At 33.4% G+C, this 17,552-nt stretch overlaps 1 protein-coding gene across 1 annotated transcript; it reads right to left on the bottom strand.

The window, feature by feature from the left end:
• Window positions 1-3,427: 3,427 nt before the first annotated feature.
• Window positions 3,428-7,722, bottom strand: LOC18442962 ((R)-mandelonitrile beta-glucosyltransferase). The gene is made up of 3 exons (XM_020672614.2): window positions 7,133-7,722; window positions 4,008-4,398; window positions 3,428-3,914 (listed from the first exon to the last, which is right to left on the bottom strand). The coding sequence occupies exons 1-3, from the start codon at window positions 7,635-7,637 to the stop codon at window positions 3,458-3,460; spliced, it is 1,353 nt and encodes a 450-aa protein (XP_020528273.2). The 5' UTR covers window positions 7,638-7,722; the 3' UTR covers window positions 3,428-3,457.
• Window positions 7,723-17,552: the final 9,830 nt, after the last annotated feature.

Genomic DNA, 17,552 nt, shown 5'->3' with positions numbered 1-17,552 from the left:
ATAATCTCCATTGATCTACCTAAAAAAAAAAAGGAAAAAAAATCTAGCTTTTCAAAAATTGGAAAGTCTCTTATCATTTTTTAGGCATCACATTTTTTTTTATTACATAGATAGTTTATTTTGGGATTTCTTATTTTTTTTATGACATGGAGATTTATTTTGGAATTTCTTATTTTTTGTGACTCGTTTAGGATATGTAATTACATACCAAAAATATAAAATCTAAAAAGTATTCAAGGGAGTAAAAAATTAGTTTACTCAAGCAAGAGTAGGACATCTTTTAGCTAATCTTTTGGGCAATTCACATGCACTCAAATGTGAGAAATAGAATCACTTTACCAGGATGAGCTCCTTTCACGCAATCATATGAGTGTTCCAATACAGAGAGAGCGAGAGAGGGTTGCAGACTTGCGGTTAGTGTTTTATGCACAGATAAAAAAACGCATGCCCCTTGCACTTAGTGTTTTACTCCTTAGACAAAAAAATCATGCCCAATAAGTCAAAATCTACAGTTGTCTACAAAGAAACCATTTATTTTTTGTACATGGAGGTTATGGTCATTATTGTCCCTCAAATTTCAAAAAGGGTGGTATCATTAAATAAGTACGTCAAAATTTTTTTTTTAGAACTTCGTGACTCACCCCAATCTATCCAATTTGATATCTAATGAGTTCAATGATTATGACCTATATGTAGAAAAGATAAATAGTCTCTTTATAAACGATCATGTAAGTTACATATACGGCGTGTTTGATAACAGGAAGTGTCTTCCAGAAAGATTATAACTTCTTAATACTGTTCAACTTTCGTGTTTGAAAAAAAAATTGAACTTCAAACAAACTTCAAAGAACTGTTCAAATTCCAATCTTGCTTTAAAAAAAAAGTTCCAACCCAAAGGTTGGAACTTAAACTTGGAACCTTTTTTTTTTATGAACCACCCCCCCTCCCCACCGCCCATATATAAAATGTATATATTTTATTGTATAATATACCATATAATTTATTGTATAATAAATATTATATTTTATTTATATAATAGATATTTACAATATTATATAATAAAAATATATACAATGTATGTATAATATTATATATATATATATATATATATATATATATATTATAATATGTTATAAATATTATAAAATATAATAGATTATTATAATATTATATAATAAATAAATATATTAATAGAATAAATATAAAATACAATGTACAATATAGTATATTATTTTATATAAATATAATAATTAAATAAAAAATACATTATTATGTTATATATATTATAAATTTATGTAATATAATATATTTTATTATATAATATATATTATATATTATATAATAAAATAAATATAAAATACGCAAGATTATATATTATACTATGTTATATATATTATATAACATATGAATTTGCATATTATATATTTATGTGATATACAATATTTTCCTATATATATATATATATATATATATATATATATATATATATATATATATATATTAAAGAAAAATATAAAATACAGTATATCATATATTATAGTATGTTATAAATATTATATATTTATATTTAATTATTATCAATGTAAATATATAAATATAAGATATTTACGATATATCCTAGGAGTTATCTAACACCGAAACTATGAACTTCGTAACTTCCCAGGGAGGTTGTCAAACACAGAAACCATGAACTTCTTAAGTAACTTCTAATTTACAGTTCTTCATAAACTTCCAACTTACCACTCATGAACTTACTTCCAGTTATCAAACAGGCCCATAAAGTAGATGTCTACTCAAATGGTTAGATAGGGAAGCAACATACTTGTGAGGGGTGTGGATCATCTCTCAATGAGCTTAGGAATCTGAAGGTACGCCCAATATCCACAAGCACTCGTGTTCCAAAAGGTCACTATTGGGACCCCAAACTCCTCAGCAAACTCTTAAGTGAACTTCATTAGCCCATCAGAGATCACACAAGTCACGCCAGGCACACCTGGACAACACTTGAGCCTAGTCATGAGTTCCCTAAAGAGGTCCTTCATGTTCTTTCTAGTGGACTCACAAAGCTCAATCACATTTGTAGTCCTTCCATGACTCGGTAGCCCATCGGGTATTGATTATAGTCGAAAATCGTTGAATTTGGAGGCCTGAACCTGACCGTTTGCTTCAGTAATCCGATCTTTGATGAACTCAGGATGCAGGATGCTGGCTAGCTGCATCATGGGTGTTATGTGGCCTTGTACTGGGAACCTGACCGTTTGCTTCAGTAATCCGATCTTTAATAAATGTTATGTAAAAGACTTTGGGATGCAGGATGCTGGCTAGCTGCATCATGTGGACTTGTACAGGGCGTGGGATTTACCAGCCACATGATATTTCATCTTTGATCTAAAGGATGCCTACGATTTGTGTAGAAAGAGGGGGTTTGATTTATAGAGGCTAATACATCTTGATGGACGCATCCCGTGTTTATAAAATTTTGAGCTCAATTCTTTCATCAATGATAATGATAAAAATACTTTCTAAGTTACGTTTTCAAATTTTTCTTTTTTTTTGTAATTGTTTATTAGAATGAAAAGAATGTATATTTCAAATTTTGAATCAAACAAATCGTCCTAACATGGGTTTTGAAGGTTGTTGCATCATATTACTATACAACCATCGCATGAAATCACTTACCTACAATTTATTACATAGTACAAACGAAAAAGGCTTCTCAACGCAATTGTTTTAAAATTGAGGTATTCATCTAATAGAACTAAAAAATCCCTTGTACATCCTATTCCCCCAAAACTCGCCTCATCGAGTTACTTGGCCAAGTCTGAATGACCTCGGCCGAGTCCGACTGACCTCGGCCGAGTCCTACTGACCTCGACCGAGTCTTAGAACACTGCTCTGATCAATTTAGTTTATTTTTCTGTAATTTTTTATTATTTTTTAATTAAAATTTCAAAGTATTTTTAAAGTTATTTATACAAATCTGGAAACTTGTGTTGCTAATGGACTCAGAAAAGAATTGGATATGAATAGATATGTACCGTTCTTGAGCCCGTAATTTAAATGACCCCACTTTCTCACTATTTCACAATTTAAATCAGTTTTACAAAGATTTGAGTTGATCTCACCCAATAATCGGTACATATCGGAGTGTAAACAATATGACACTCTAAATATTTCATCCCATAAAGGTGATTGACTACACACTTTTTTAGGGAAACAAATAAGCCCATGACAAGGTCATGTAATTCTGACCACAACTAAACAATCTAACATAAATGGAATAAACTTCATAAAGATCAGCTTGAATCCAGTCATGCGCTTGTAACGATGGCAAAACTTAATCGGCACAAAAGCTTCAATCACATAAACGTATTATAGAAACTTGGTCACAACTGCATATGTTGCTCTATTCCTAATACAGAGCATAGGATAAAATGGTATGAAAAATATTTAATATCTAATTGTTCTCATAATTCTTAAGAAGGACTTCCTTCACTAAAGCATCAAGATTCTCATAAGAGGAGCCTCTTGGTTTGATAGCCTTCTCTGCTACCTGTTTCCACTTCATTATTTTGGCCCTCAACTCCGTTCCCTTCATCCCTTCCATCAACTCCCTCAATTCGGCCTCCACTGTATCCCTCTTGACATTGACATTGTTGTCTATCTCCATGCCAAAACCCCACTCAATACAGGCGTACCTACAATTGGTATGTTGCTCTGCGAAAAATGGCCAACATATGACAAGCACTCCATTGCAGATGGCCTCGAGCATGGAATTCCAACCACTGTGCGTCAAAAACCCACCCACTGAAGCGTGTGAGAGCACGTGTTCTTGGTCGCACCAATTTGCGATCAACCCCCTGCCCTTAATTTTATCCATGAACTCTTGGCTCAAAATAGCGGGCGTCACCCATTACAATATCTGTACGCATGATCCATTTGAAGGGCTTATGGCTATTTGCAAGTCACCAAGCAAACTCGTTGATTTGATTAGGTGTTAGCATTGCAAGGCTACATATAGAACCGACTTAAATTGTTGTTTATCAAGCCAAGTTAAGCACTCAGTCTCTTCTTTCAACAAAGTTGTCGGAATGGACTTATCCTCTTCCTTGGATTCGTGTTCGCTAAAGGTTAGAAGAGGACCAATTGTGTAAAGTAGGCAAGGGATTCTAGATCTCATCGCTTCAACAACATCTTTCTCCAAATCATCAAATGTATTGAGAATGAGGGCTGAAGTCCTCAGTGCCATCTGAGATTCTGTTTTGGTGTAGTTAAGGAGGAAGTCATCTGGATCAGTGGTTCTAGTAAAAGCTGTCATGTCCTTGAGATAAACATTGGGCATTCCTGGAACCCAGTCTAAAATGGTTTCCAAGTACCCTTCTGCAAGGCAGCTTAAATCTGCACTCACACAATCAAAAATTCAAAACTAAAGCAACCTTCAAACAGAATCCAATGTACGGTTGATTAAGATCCTTTTTACAAACTAAAGTGCCTTAACTTCAAAACTTAATTTATGAAAGTTCAACTCATGGAGAATAATTTTACTCAATTGTAAATTAGAGTACAAGTCCATTTTATGTGAATTTTCTAACCCATCTCGCTCTTTCAAGTGCTTTTCACTTTAGCACAGAATGTTAATGCGTGCCCTCTGATTTATTAATAGGCCAATTTAGCATAAAAAAATAGAAATTATGGATAAGAAATCATGCTTCATTACATTTTTGGTGTTAGTTTGCAAAATAGAATGCATTTCTAAAAAATACAAATTTGTTTATGTCGATAGGAAACATTTTTAAGTGACCCTAGGAAACATTTTTAAGTGACCCCAGATCCTTTGGTCTACTAGCATCATATCAATGTAAACATGGAAGATATTGATAAATGATAGAAACTCATAATTGATAAGTGTTTAATAACTACAAAAAAATAAAAAGATTTGGAAATTTACAAGATGGAGAGAGAGAGAGATTGTGATATGAGCAATCTTAGCCTTACATTCAAATCAAATGGCTAAGAAGTGGGATCACATGTAAGTTATATGTGAGTGGGGTCACATAGAAAGTTTTCCCTTAAACATATTCTTTGAGCCTTTATTTCTTTCTTTAACTAGAATGAAAGGGCTCATTTTGTCATCCTTCAAAAAAATTATTTTTTCTCCTTTCCGTTTTCTGCCTTCAAAATCTTCATGAGAACCACGAAGATCCTGTGGCTAAGTGCTACTACAAAATCAAATTTGTAAACATAATTGATGTAAAGAGAAGTTGATATAAATGACTCCACCTTTTTATCCCTAACCTGGTGGGTAAAAGATAACGCCCCGTTTTGTCTTCCATTTTGGCAGTGATATCATACTGTGCGAATAATCCACTAACAAACCATGAGTAAACCCAAATTGTACCATGCAACTTTATGTGTGTCGCATATTCAATTCCATGTTCTTTTTCTTTCTCTAATTAACTGAATGAAAAGTACAATTACAATTTTTACATGTCATTGGATGGTCTCTTTCAATATTGGTACCCTATTTTTATTTGTTTTTAAACACAATGCATTGGTTCATCATCATCATCATCAGAGCATTTTTTTAATCAATTAAGGTCGGTTACATGATACATGATACATAAGTTATCCACCCAAAGACTCCAAGATAGTTCTTTAATAGGAGTGAATGTAGGTTATCCTCTAACTTGAGGATATAATTTAATCGAGCATGTATATTATGCTCCTGCAGGGGCATACTATGGGTTATCTCTGTCGCAAAAACAACTATTTAGAAAGATTATTTTTAATCTAAAATTTTGAAGCCATATAAGAACTACTAGATAATTATTTTCAAAAGTAAAAAAATTTAATTTTAAATTTTTTGACACTTAGATCAAACGCTTCAGATAATGGGGCTAGGGTCATGGAGGTAGTAGCACGTGAGATACGACACAGTTAAAGGTCACGACCTCCAATTTGACCAACACTTCAAAATATTTGATTCTTTCCGAAACAAGTAGGAGTATGTAATCCAATTGAATTACCCAAAAAAAAAAAAGTCTAGCATTTCGAAAAGAGTACCGTCTCTATTCAATCTCGAGGGATTTGTTTTTGGTACATAGAGAGTTTATTTTTGTTTTTGAGATTAGTTTATTGGTTTTGTTTACATACCCAAAATCTGAGATCTAAAAGGTATTCCAAACATGTGTTGTACTCAAGTGAGTAAATATATACTATACACCTGCGGGAGCAGAACATCTTTTGGCTACTCGTTTTGGTAATTCTAGCGCACACGGAAGCGAGGAATAGAATCACTTTACGGACAACACAAAATTATGCGCATTTGCCTAGAGAGAGAGAAGGAGAGAGGGAGCTGAGCAATGCGAGAACCTTTTTTTATTGGGAAAATATCTTTATAGATCCAAGTTTTTAATTTTATTTATTTATAGACCCAAATTTTCCAAACTTATCTTACAATAGAGAGATTTCATCTTTTATTTCTTCTAACCCCCTAAACTAAGTGTACTTATTTTTATCTTAACTTTTTAACCCAAACAAATTTGAAAAAGACATCTCTAAAAAGCCTGACTCTCTCTTCTTTCTCTATCTTCATGTGCTTCTCTCACGGAAAGAGAGAGAAAGTTGGGAGAATAAAGAGAGAGACAAAGGGGAGGAGAGAGAGAAAATTGGGACAACAGGGAGACAGATATGGGGGAGGGGGAGAGAGTTGGGGGAATATAGAGAGAGAGTGGTTTGGGAGGTTGTAGAGAGAGACATGGAGAGAGAATGGTTCGGGGGTTTGAAGATATAATAAATAGAATATTTATACAACTAGATAGGTTTTGAAACCTTAGGTTTACGAAAAAATAACACTTAAAAATATGATCTATGAAGAAATTTTCCCATTTTTATTTTTGTGAGTAAGTGGGGAGAGGACCCCTACCAATGGTAGAGATTGAGCGTAGGACATAGCATTGCAAATTGTCAAGCGCTAACTAATTAAGCCCAGGCTCTTTTTCTAACAATGGGAGGGTTGCAGACCTCTAGTTAGTGTTTCTATCCCTAGATGAGCCCATAAAACAAAATCAAACCCTTAAGTTACATCTAAACTAGATGCCTACCTAAAAGACATTATCTACAGGCAACATACCTTTGAGGGGTGTGTATCCTCTCTCTATGAGCTCAGGAATCTGAAGGTAACCCCAATATCCACAAGCACTCGTGGTCCGAAAGGTCACCCTTGGGACCCCAAACTCCTCAGCAACCTCTTGAGTGAAGTTCAAAACTCCATCAGCGATCACACAAGTCACACCAGGCACACCTGGACTACACTTGAGCCTAGTCATGAGTTCCCCAAAGGGAGCCTTCATGTTCTTCCTAGTGGACTCACAAAGCTCAAGCACATTTGTGGTCCTTCCATGACTCAGAGGTAGTCCATCGGGTATCGTTTCTAGCCGAAAATCTTCGAATCCGGTGGCTGGAACGTGACCATTCGCTTCCGTAATCAGATCTTGGTTGAACTCAGAGTTGACAAATGTTATGTAAAAGCCTTTGGAATGCAGGATCCTAGCAAGCTGCATCATAGGGTTTATGTGCCCTTGTGCAGTGAAGGGGATGCATAAGGCGTGGGGTTTAACAGCCACCTGAGATCCCATCTTTGATCTAAGGATGTTTACGATTTTTGTAGAAAGGGGGCATTTGATTTATAAGACAAGATCAAGGGCCTTAATAGTCATTTGGTATGCATTCTAATGGGCAAATGGAAACATTTGGCATCTAGAGATAAATAATACAGTAAAATAATTTATTTAGTTTTTTCTTCCCTAAATTTGGGTTCTCGCGATCACGATTTCGAATGAGATTCTTAGCTCATCTAGTAAATAATAAAGAATGTAAAAAATCTGCTTCTTTTTTTTGTGTATAAAAAAAAGGAAAAAGTTCAAATATAGTCGAGGCTCTAAATAATCAAATAGAGCCCACATCAAAAATTTAACTAGAAGAGGTTGTTTTGATGCTCAAATATCCTCGAATTGATCATCTCGACATCAAGATGTACGGACATGAGGAAAAAATGAATTTTAAGTTTTGGAAATAATGCATCTTATAAAGCATTTTGAGATTGTCAATTTTCAAAATCTTCAAGTTTTCATAGATCTGTTTCATCTGTACTATTTTTGAAGCTTTAAATTTTCTAGAGAAATTTACGTATGAATTGAAAAAAAAAGTACATTATAACAATAGGCTCAAATTTGATTGTTTAGAGCCTCGGCCCTGTATAAACTTTTCCCAAACAAAAAAGGTTTTACCAAAATGAAAAATTATGAACAACGTTTTCAAGGATCTAAATTGAATAAAATTTTGGTACACGTATTTGTATGTGACCACGCGTTTCACGATGAAGTAATAGACATCAATAAATACGAATGTGAGGGACCTTGATCCGTGCTGCGTTCGAAAACAGTAGTTTATTATTTATTTACTTTATTTGTTTGTATTAATGGAGTTGGCGGATAGAGTAGGGTTCTTAAAGAATAAAAAACTGACAGTTGATTTTTTATTTCCGTCCTTATATATCAATGATCAGCACTTGGGGTTGAGATTTAAACTAATTTTTTATTTCCGTCCTTATCTATTAATGATCAGCACTTAGGGTTGAGATTTAAACTAATTTGTTATTAAGAAATGAGTTATTTACACTAATTCCATTAGACAGTTAAACGACTTTTACCAATATACACGATTCAAAGGAAAACAACAAACAATGAGTAGCAGGAAAGCGGTTGGGGTCGTGGTGTTAGCCTCCCCACACCTAGTTACCACACCGTGGTGGTATCCATTCTTATATTTGTAGCTACGCGTCAAAGACTTAAACTGATTCAATGGAGTTCAGAATTGTCGAATTATTAGGGAGATTAATTAAAGTATACATCAGATATGAATTTATATCTTTTAAAATAGTATCCAATCTACATGATCCAAATAAAAATTGACATAAGGGATTAGAGGATAGGAATTTAGGGGACCTCAAAAAACATTAGATAACCGTAATTAAAAGGGAAAATATATGCACAAAAGGGTGCTTTAGAGAGCGAACTGTGCCAGAATCCATACCATCCGATATTTTTGTAAGGTCATGATTGAAACCTCACCGGAATCGATAATCCAAATCAGGAACCTTAGATTTTTGAAACACTCGGTTAGCTTTTGGGAAAGCATAACATGCATTTGGCACATGGTTTATGGTACACGACGCCAAAGGGGTGTCTCTGGTAATTTGGTGATGATAGACACCGGGTAAACTTTTTTTTCCCGTGTAAATATAATCTAATCGACGGTTCATCTCTGCTGTCCATCAAGAGGGAACACAAGGTGGAAGTACCGGAAGTTTACCCTGCGTAATTTTGGATATAGTAATAATGAACAAAAAAATAAAGGAAATTTTATGGTGATTCTATATCTTACCAAAACATATTGTCTCACTCACTTGACAGGAATACTTTTAAATGAAATCTCACTATGACCCTTATAAAGAAAAAACTAAGAGGGTGCGCAGAACCTATCACCTACATTAACGAGCTATCATGGCCGGTTTTGATTGGACTCGTTAATTCTTTAGATCCTTTAAATTAATAAATATAAACAAATGACATGGTTCAGTGTGACTTTTCATCCATACAGACTAAGCAATGTTTCCTATCTAGCTCAAGAGGTTAATTGGTTCACAAATGCATTGATCTGACAATGAATGCCAAATTAACACTATATACAAGCCAAAATCTTGCATACTATGACGAGATTTTACTCTTGCTTTGTATCTAGCGTGTGTCGTGCACACAAGTTTATAGGAAAGAGCCCGTATGCTATGCTCCTGCGAGAGGATATTATATATCTAATCCCTCGCACATGACACCTATTTGGACAGAATATTTTAGTCTAAGGTCTTGGGAACCACATAAGAACTACTAGACGATTATTTTCAAAAGAAAAAATTTGAATTTGGATTTTTACGATACTTAGATCTAGCTCTTAAAAAATTAGATAGTCTTTTATTAAATCTCGAGGAATTTTTTTTGTCTAGTACATAGAGTCTATTATAAATTTTTTTATTGAAATTAGTTTATGGGTTGTAGATATTAAATCCCCAAAACTTGGAGATCTAAAAAGTATTCCTAGCATGTGTTATTCCCTAGGGAGCAAACGAACATTATATCTTTTGGCTTTAGGAAATTTGGACAAAGTTTCAGAATTAAAGAATGAATGGTCACTATGCCAAGAGGTCCAAAATTTTGGATTCTTTTCATTTTTTGTTTATCCAATTTGAAAGTTTGAGTTTTGAAGTGCCCAAAACACAAAGTGTGTTTGAGTGCTTTGAAAGTGCAGTATTTGAACTACCTAAGAAAAAAAAGAGAAATAGTAAAGTTTTTAGATAATTAGAAAGTCTTAACTTTTCAAAGTGCCCCATATATATATATATATATATATATATATATATATATATATATATATATATATATATATATATATATATATATATATATATATATATAAATCATTGTTGTACGCCCATACGCGAATGGCCCAGATTGAATCTTGGCCATTCGGTGGCCGATCTGATGCTCACGGATATCTAATAGTATTTGAATTTTAATTTGTTTTTACAAATCAAAATAACTTGAAATTTTAGACGTGCGTTCTTCTCATCAAGGCACACCTAATAAAAATATATATAAAAAAAATAACATAAAACAAATTGACCAAAATAGCCCCCGAAGAATTTTGGGGGTATTTTTGTCAATTTATTTCATGTAAAATTGTTTTTTGATATTTTTCATAGATTCATCTATTTTTTAATCTTGGTTTCTATGTCTTATGTTCTCCTTCTGAATCTAACAATGGTAATATCTTGTGTTTTTCATTTAAACAAGAATTTTGTAGAGGTATGGAACTTCCTTAATGGCATCAGATATGTTCTGCATTTCTCTCTCATTCTTTATGTAGAATTGATCTACTTAACACTGTAGGTATTTGTGTACTGAATAATTATTAAGGGGACTCATATGTATGGGAAACAAGTAAGATTTACATAGGTTTTACATGGCTAAATTATAGTTATTATTCTGAATAATGGGAGTGGGTGAAGATACTAAATGCTAAAGTGGGTTGCATTTTTTTTCCATTCTCTTGTTGAGAGAGATGAGGAGGGATATTGTCTCAGTGTAAGGCCTTTATTTTCTAGGCACTATACAGGGAATAGAAGCTGACCTTTCTTTTTCTATTGAAAGGAAACTTCTCTCTCTTCATGCGTGTGTCCCATTCATGAGAAAGGGTAATGAGAAAGAAAGGGCTTTCTGGAATGTTTCTTTATTCTGAAGCCCATATGTATATTTTGCCATTGTGTGGCTTGGAATCCTGATAAAACTTTTCATCATCAATAAAACACATGTAGCTTGACTTTAAAATTTTGAAAAGTTCTTGTGCTGGACATTTGTGTGTCTCATGTGCTAAGATTTGAAGTTGTTAGTGGATTCAGTTTTACTCATCCAAATTTGTTTATAATTCCATTTCATTGCTGATAAGTAGTAACCGGGATCCAGTTTTTTCCTCACAATTGTTCAATTACATTCCTTACAATTGAAATCCCTTTCATTTAATCTGAATGTTTTATATATTTGTGTGTCTAATATATACGAGTTTTCCTTTATCCTTGGAATTAAAAGACTAGTGTTGTGCAAATTTTTATATCTTGGTTTTATTTATTCTTTTGCTTCTATTAGGTTTCATATCTATTTTGTGCTTGAGGTTTAATGATTTTGAAGCCATGCCTTTTTAATTGAGTGGTTTAGAGCTTTTGGATTTGTTCTTGCAATATATACTATGCAGACCGTACTATTCTGTTGCGGATGTATCGGCACATATTGGACTCAATATAAAGACCAAACTACGAGTGGACATTTGAAAATAGCAGTTGAGAGCCTCTATTTTAGTTTTACAATGGTCCAGACTCTAATTTCAATCGATACGAGGCATGCCTTTCTAATTAGCTGCATGCTTTTTGTTTTGCAAAAGACTAACTGAGCCTGTCAGGGACATGACCATAAACCACCTAGATCATATTGTAGGTTGTATGCACTATGATTAATTTGATTGGGATATTGCTCATTGAAGTTTAATTTATCTTTTAGAGTTCCCATGGGAGTTTGGCGTTGATACTCCCTATTTAAATTGCTATCTCACCTGGAATTATGTTCTTATAGTCCTTTTGTTATTGATAATTTTTTGATGTAAGATTTCTTTTACCTTTTGTGCATTGTTGTAACTTGGCAATTGTGGTATGTGGACTTTATCAGATATGCATTCAAGTTAATGTATTACAGTTAGAAGGATAGGGGTGGGATTTGTATGATAAAGGACACTGCATGATCCATATTGTGCATGTTTGCTTTTATTATTTAGTTCATTATCTATATAGTTTACGTAGTGTATGATTTGAATGTCAGGTATGATCCTTATTTGAATTGCTATATGGAAGCTTTGGAACTCATCTGATGAGTTTAAAAGCAATATATTTGGTGTGGATTAGTGTTTTTAAAACCGGATCATGGGGGTGGATTCTCCAACACACCACTGGGATATTTTATGCCTTGTACTGCTAAGTATATTGTGCTAATCTTTTTTCTTCTCTATGTTTGAAGTTCTCTTTTGAAGAGATTGCACCTTTATAACATTGAAAGGATGGACAATGCTTCATTCTGTGCAGCATTATCTGTTTGTCCATTGCTTATCGATCTCGAAGTCGTGGGCCTGTAAGTTACTCCAATCTTTTGAGGGCACTGAGATACTAAAATATGACTTGTGTAGAAATGTTGCAGTTGATTTGTATTTGAAATCATTTTCTTTCTTTATTTTCATCACTACTTTTCTCTTTCTAACATGAACCATCTCTGTTCTTCAAGCATCTATATATGTTGGTGTGAATGTTTTTATCTGTGTTTGCATATGTATTTGTGGATGCGAGATGATGCTTGGGAGTGTGTAGTTGGGTCATAGCATGTAGGTGTATATGTCCATCAGTACAAGTATTGTCCTGTGCAGTCAGATGACTGTTTCTTGTTTGGATTAATATTAATAGGCATATTGAGCTCAGACAAGCTCTGAAAGACTCTCACTACAAGAAAGTAGAAGTACACAAAAGCAGATTTATGCGTCACATGGAGAAGTTCATCATACATTCAGTCTCATTCTCAGAGATCAATAAAACTTTTGAATACATCCTCAAAGGGGATGGCCTTCACTGCATCATACAAATGGGAGAGTAAAACTTGAAGAAGCAAAATGAAATAAATTACTTGTTGGTAATTGAGTCAGCTCAATTGGGTTACCTCTTTTGAAACTTCATTTGTATCTAGCTTTTTCCTATTTCATGAGCTGTTTAACCTCCTTGTATCTAGTCAATGGTTTGTAAATGATTGTAATTGGTTATTGTTTAATTAATGGTAAGCTTTTGTGAATGAAATTCTCTGATTTTTGGTATTATGTTTTTTTGTTTTTTGGGACTCACATAAACACACACACACACAGATCATTCAAATCCAAGGCCTATGAGAGAGAGATGGTTATCCAAAGAAGGTCTATGATGGTTTTAAAGCTATTTTGTACGCCCTCTGGCATGGTAAAAGGAGAGAATGTATCAAACACTTAATATAAAAAATAAACTAAAATGAGAACTATGGGATATAAATGCATTTAACTATCCAAGTAAACCCACATTGCACACGTTAATGACATACATAAAAAAAAAAGAAATGTCACACATATATTACCAAAAAATCACCAAATGGGTTTTTTAGATGCTCCATAAAGAGGTCCTTTATATGCCCCCATAAAGAGGTCCTTTACATGCCCGTAAAATTATATGAATATTGAATATTCGCATAACCCCCAAAGTCAACTACAAAAAGTTGTATTTACATGTCTCCAAAATTCAAAAAATTAGTCAAGTCCTTTACCTGTTCCATAAATAAGTCTTTTATATGCCCACAAATTCCATGAAGGTTTTCTCCTTTTAATCCTTGGTTGTCCTCCAGGAAACTGCTTTTATTGGTCTGTCATATCTGCAACATATGAACAACATCAATACACCAACATAAGAGGTCTTCAAAACCAAGTCATTTATTTACCAAAGAGGTCCTCAAAATAAATATTTGGAGAAGTAATTTTCCTAAAAAAAGTTTTTTTGGGAAAGTAATTTGCCATATATTAGAAACAAATCCAAGATCATCCGTTCAAAAAGTAACTAGAAGCTTAGAAATGAAACTTATCAAGACAATGAAATCATAGAAACTATTTATTGCAGTCAAAATTTCTAAACATAGGGATAAAAAGAGGTATCATATGCATACCAACATAGAGTGCTTTTCTTTTAGGAACCAACAAAGAGTGTTGTCAGTTCTATTAGAGAGAAAGAGAGAGAGAGAGAGAGAGAGAGAGAGAGAGAGAGAGAGAGAGAGAGAGAGAGAGAGCTCTGGAACTTGAATTTCCAAATTCTATAGGGAAATGAATTAACATATTAGAACTGTGCTCTCATAATTTCCCAGTCAATATTTAGAAAATACTCCAAGAATACAACAACATTGATATAGAAGAAGAATTCTCCCCCACCATCCAAGAAAGAAAAAAATGGAAATTGGTAATCATTGTAATAAAAAGACTATAAACAGCATTTGTAAGTTAAACAATATGCCAGCTTCTCTCTTAAAATAAGTTACAAGAATTCATCATCATGAACAGGCTCTCTTGCTCAACAGTAGCATGCTAAAATGCATAAAAAATATACCCAACCGACTATGTATGGATCATGACTAATAAACCTAATGTACTAGTAGGATTATCTAAGATTCAAGTGACCTCTAAATCTCAATTAACCATGTGAGCGTCTAAAAGGAAAGATTGTGTCATAAAGTATCATAATCAGCAGGTAATTTAGAAGCAAAGGCAGGTGAATGACACAATCAATTGGGCAATAGGAGCAGTTATTTTGTGTGTACCATGTATATGCCACGATATTCACATTTGATTAGCAAAAACACCAAATAACATGTGATCAGCATCAGATCCTAAACCTTTCAGAAAATGATATTAGGAATACCAAGATTCAGAGTCAATGTCTAATTGCAATGCATTGCCATACTTTTGCCAGTGGATAATTATAACCGAAGTAGAACTTAAAACACATTATTTTTAATATGTAACTTTATTTCAGAAGTCAAGCCTGAAATTCAACAAAAGAATCTGATTAGTACCCATTTAGTGAATGAAATCATCTACTTGAGGAAAAGAAAAAAAAGTCACAAGGAACAAGTTTAAGGTAAAATTCTGGTGTGAAGTCTGAAATTTTCAGACCTCGCCAACATCTAAAGGAAACGCATCCTGAACACCACCATGGAAAACCCTAGCTCACTGGATTTATGAACATCCAACAAAATGTTGGAATCGGATGGCAAGAGGGAACAAAGCCAATAAGAACAGGACATTACCATGATGCTGGCTCCCCAGTCCCAATCGCTGTCCATCATTTCAATGAAGCACCATGATCCCAAATGAACTACAGTTTTCCGTAGTGCATAACCCTACTGCTTTTATCAATTAAATGAAGAAAAAGACTCACTACTTTTTATCAATCATGATTAATAATACATCTCCATGTCACTTTGAACCCAAAACCCCATTCTTTCTCAATACATCTCCATGCCATTTTCCCACATATTCACCTGCTACAAATTCAATAAAAGTGTAACAATCCTAAACTTTTGAAAAAAAAAAAAAAAAAGAAAAAAAAAAAGAAAAAAAATAAAAATAAATAAACTTTTAATACATGATGATTCGTTTGAACATGATGGTCCTTAGGGACCATCTCTACTTTTCAAAGCTTTTCGTTTAAAAGCTTCTTTGCGCTTGCCACGTCCACTAAAGGACGTGGGCTTTAGTCGTTTAAAGCGTAACCTAACGCTCACACCTGTAACGTAATAAAAGAATAAAATAATATATTAGTAGAATTTAAATTCAGAGAGATGAAGACTCCTACCTTAGAAAACTTATGAGATTTTTTTCTCTGGTCGAAACACAGTGAACTCCTCTCTCTAGCCGAATTTTTATCGGAAGCTCCTTCTCAAGTATTTGTGGGTAAGTGACATCGTCTTCCTGAAAAATAGTCTATTTTAAATAAATAGTGATATTTCCGTCTAGGATCTTTATTTTATCAGTTTTATGTGTAAGTGACCTTATTGTCTCGAAAAATAATCCATTCTTTTTAAAAATAAAATGAAATAATTATTTCTGCTTATTATCATGAATTTTAGGCGCGATAAATTTTATGCGCACGTGACCTCGTTATCTTGAAAAATAATCTTTTTAATAAAAATTGTGATATTTTATCTATGTTAGAAATTTTGAATGCTGTAAATTAGAAAAATAAATTTATTTATTTTTTTTGTCTATTGTTAGAAATAAATGTGATATTTCTGCTTTTAGTAAAATTGTGATATTTCTTTCTACTGTTTTGAATATTTAGACATTGTAAACTTCATGTGCAAATGACTGCCTTATTATTTAAAAATTTACATTTTTGCAATTGATTATAGTATTGTTGTGAAATGTTTATTTGTGAATTGATATTCCATAAATTGTGATAATTCCGTATTCTTGAATTTTTATAAGAGTTTTTTTTTTCTATACATATTAAATTGGCAATTATGCTAGAATGCCTTTACAAACTGCTACCTTTCTAAATTTGAGCCCAAAATATTTGATTGGTTATTTTTGAAATGTTATAGAGAGTGACTGTTATTAATGGTTTAAGTGAAATTCATATTAATGATTTCAGTGATATGTTGAGTACATGATATTGCTGCTTTCGAATGTTTAAAGAGATTTAGAAATAATTTAAGTATGCAAGTGGACTCATCCGGTTCGCCGGTGAGGTATAAGTGGACCTATCTGGGACGCCGGTAGGGTTTAAGTGGACTCATCCGGTACGCCGGTGAGGTATAAGTGGACCTGCAGGGATTAAGTGGACCTATTTGGGACGCCGATAGGGATTAAGTGGACCCATCAGGACGCTGATGCGGTATATAGGTGACCTACTTGGGACGCCAGTAGGGTATTTTGTGAAATCCTTTGAATTATGTACTGCCGTTAAAAGTGTTATAACCATTTCAATTACTCGGATTATACTTAAATTATGCATTTATTGAAAGTGAAACTGTTGATGCATTTCTGTTAATAGATCTCATTTTGGAAAATATTGATATCTTTCAATCATGATTATTTTTAGGATTATGATGATCACTTACTGAGTAGCCAAACTCATCAAACTATGGTAAACATTTTTCAGGATAACTACGGATTCATTTTGAGTGCTAGTCAAGATCAACCTTGGAAGATACTGTTGTTGTGCTAGCTTTCTTTATTTACTATGTAAGACCTCGCCACTGTAAATTTGTCCTATCAATAGATGTATATATGTTTTGTCTGTCACATCTCAGGAATAACAGTACTGTAAATTCTTGGGGTGT

The sequence above is a fragment of the Amborella trichopoda genome, chromosome 4, assembly GCF_054954075.1.
Source record: "Amborella trichopoda isolate Santa Cruz 75 chromosome 4, AtrichopodaSantaCruz75HAP2 v2.0, whole genome shotgun sequence".
In the NCBI taxonomy this organism is placed as follows: domain Eukaryota; kingdom Viridiplantae; phylum Streptophyta; class Magnoliopsida; order Amborellales; family Amborellaceae; genus Amborella; species Amborella trichopoda.
Note: the sequence above shows the minus strand (reverse complement) of the source record. Positions and strands in the feature narration are given on the sequence as shown.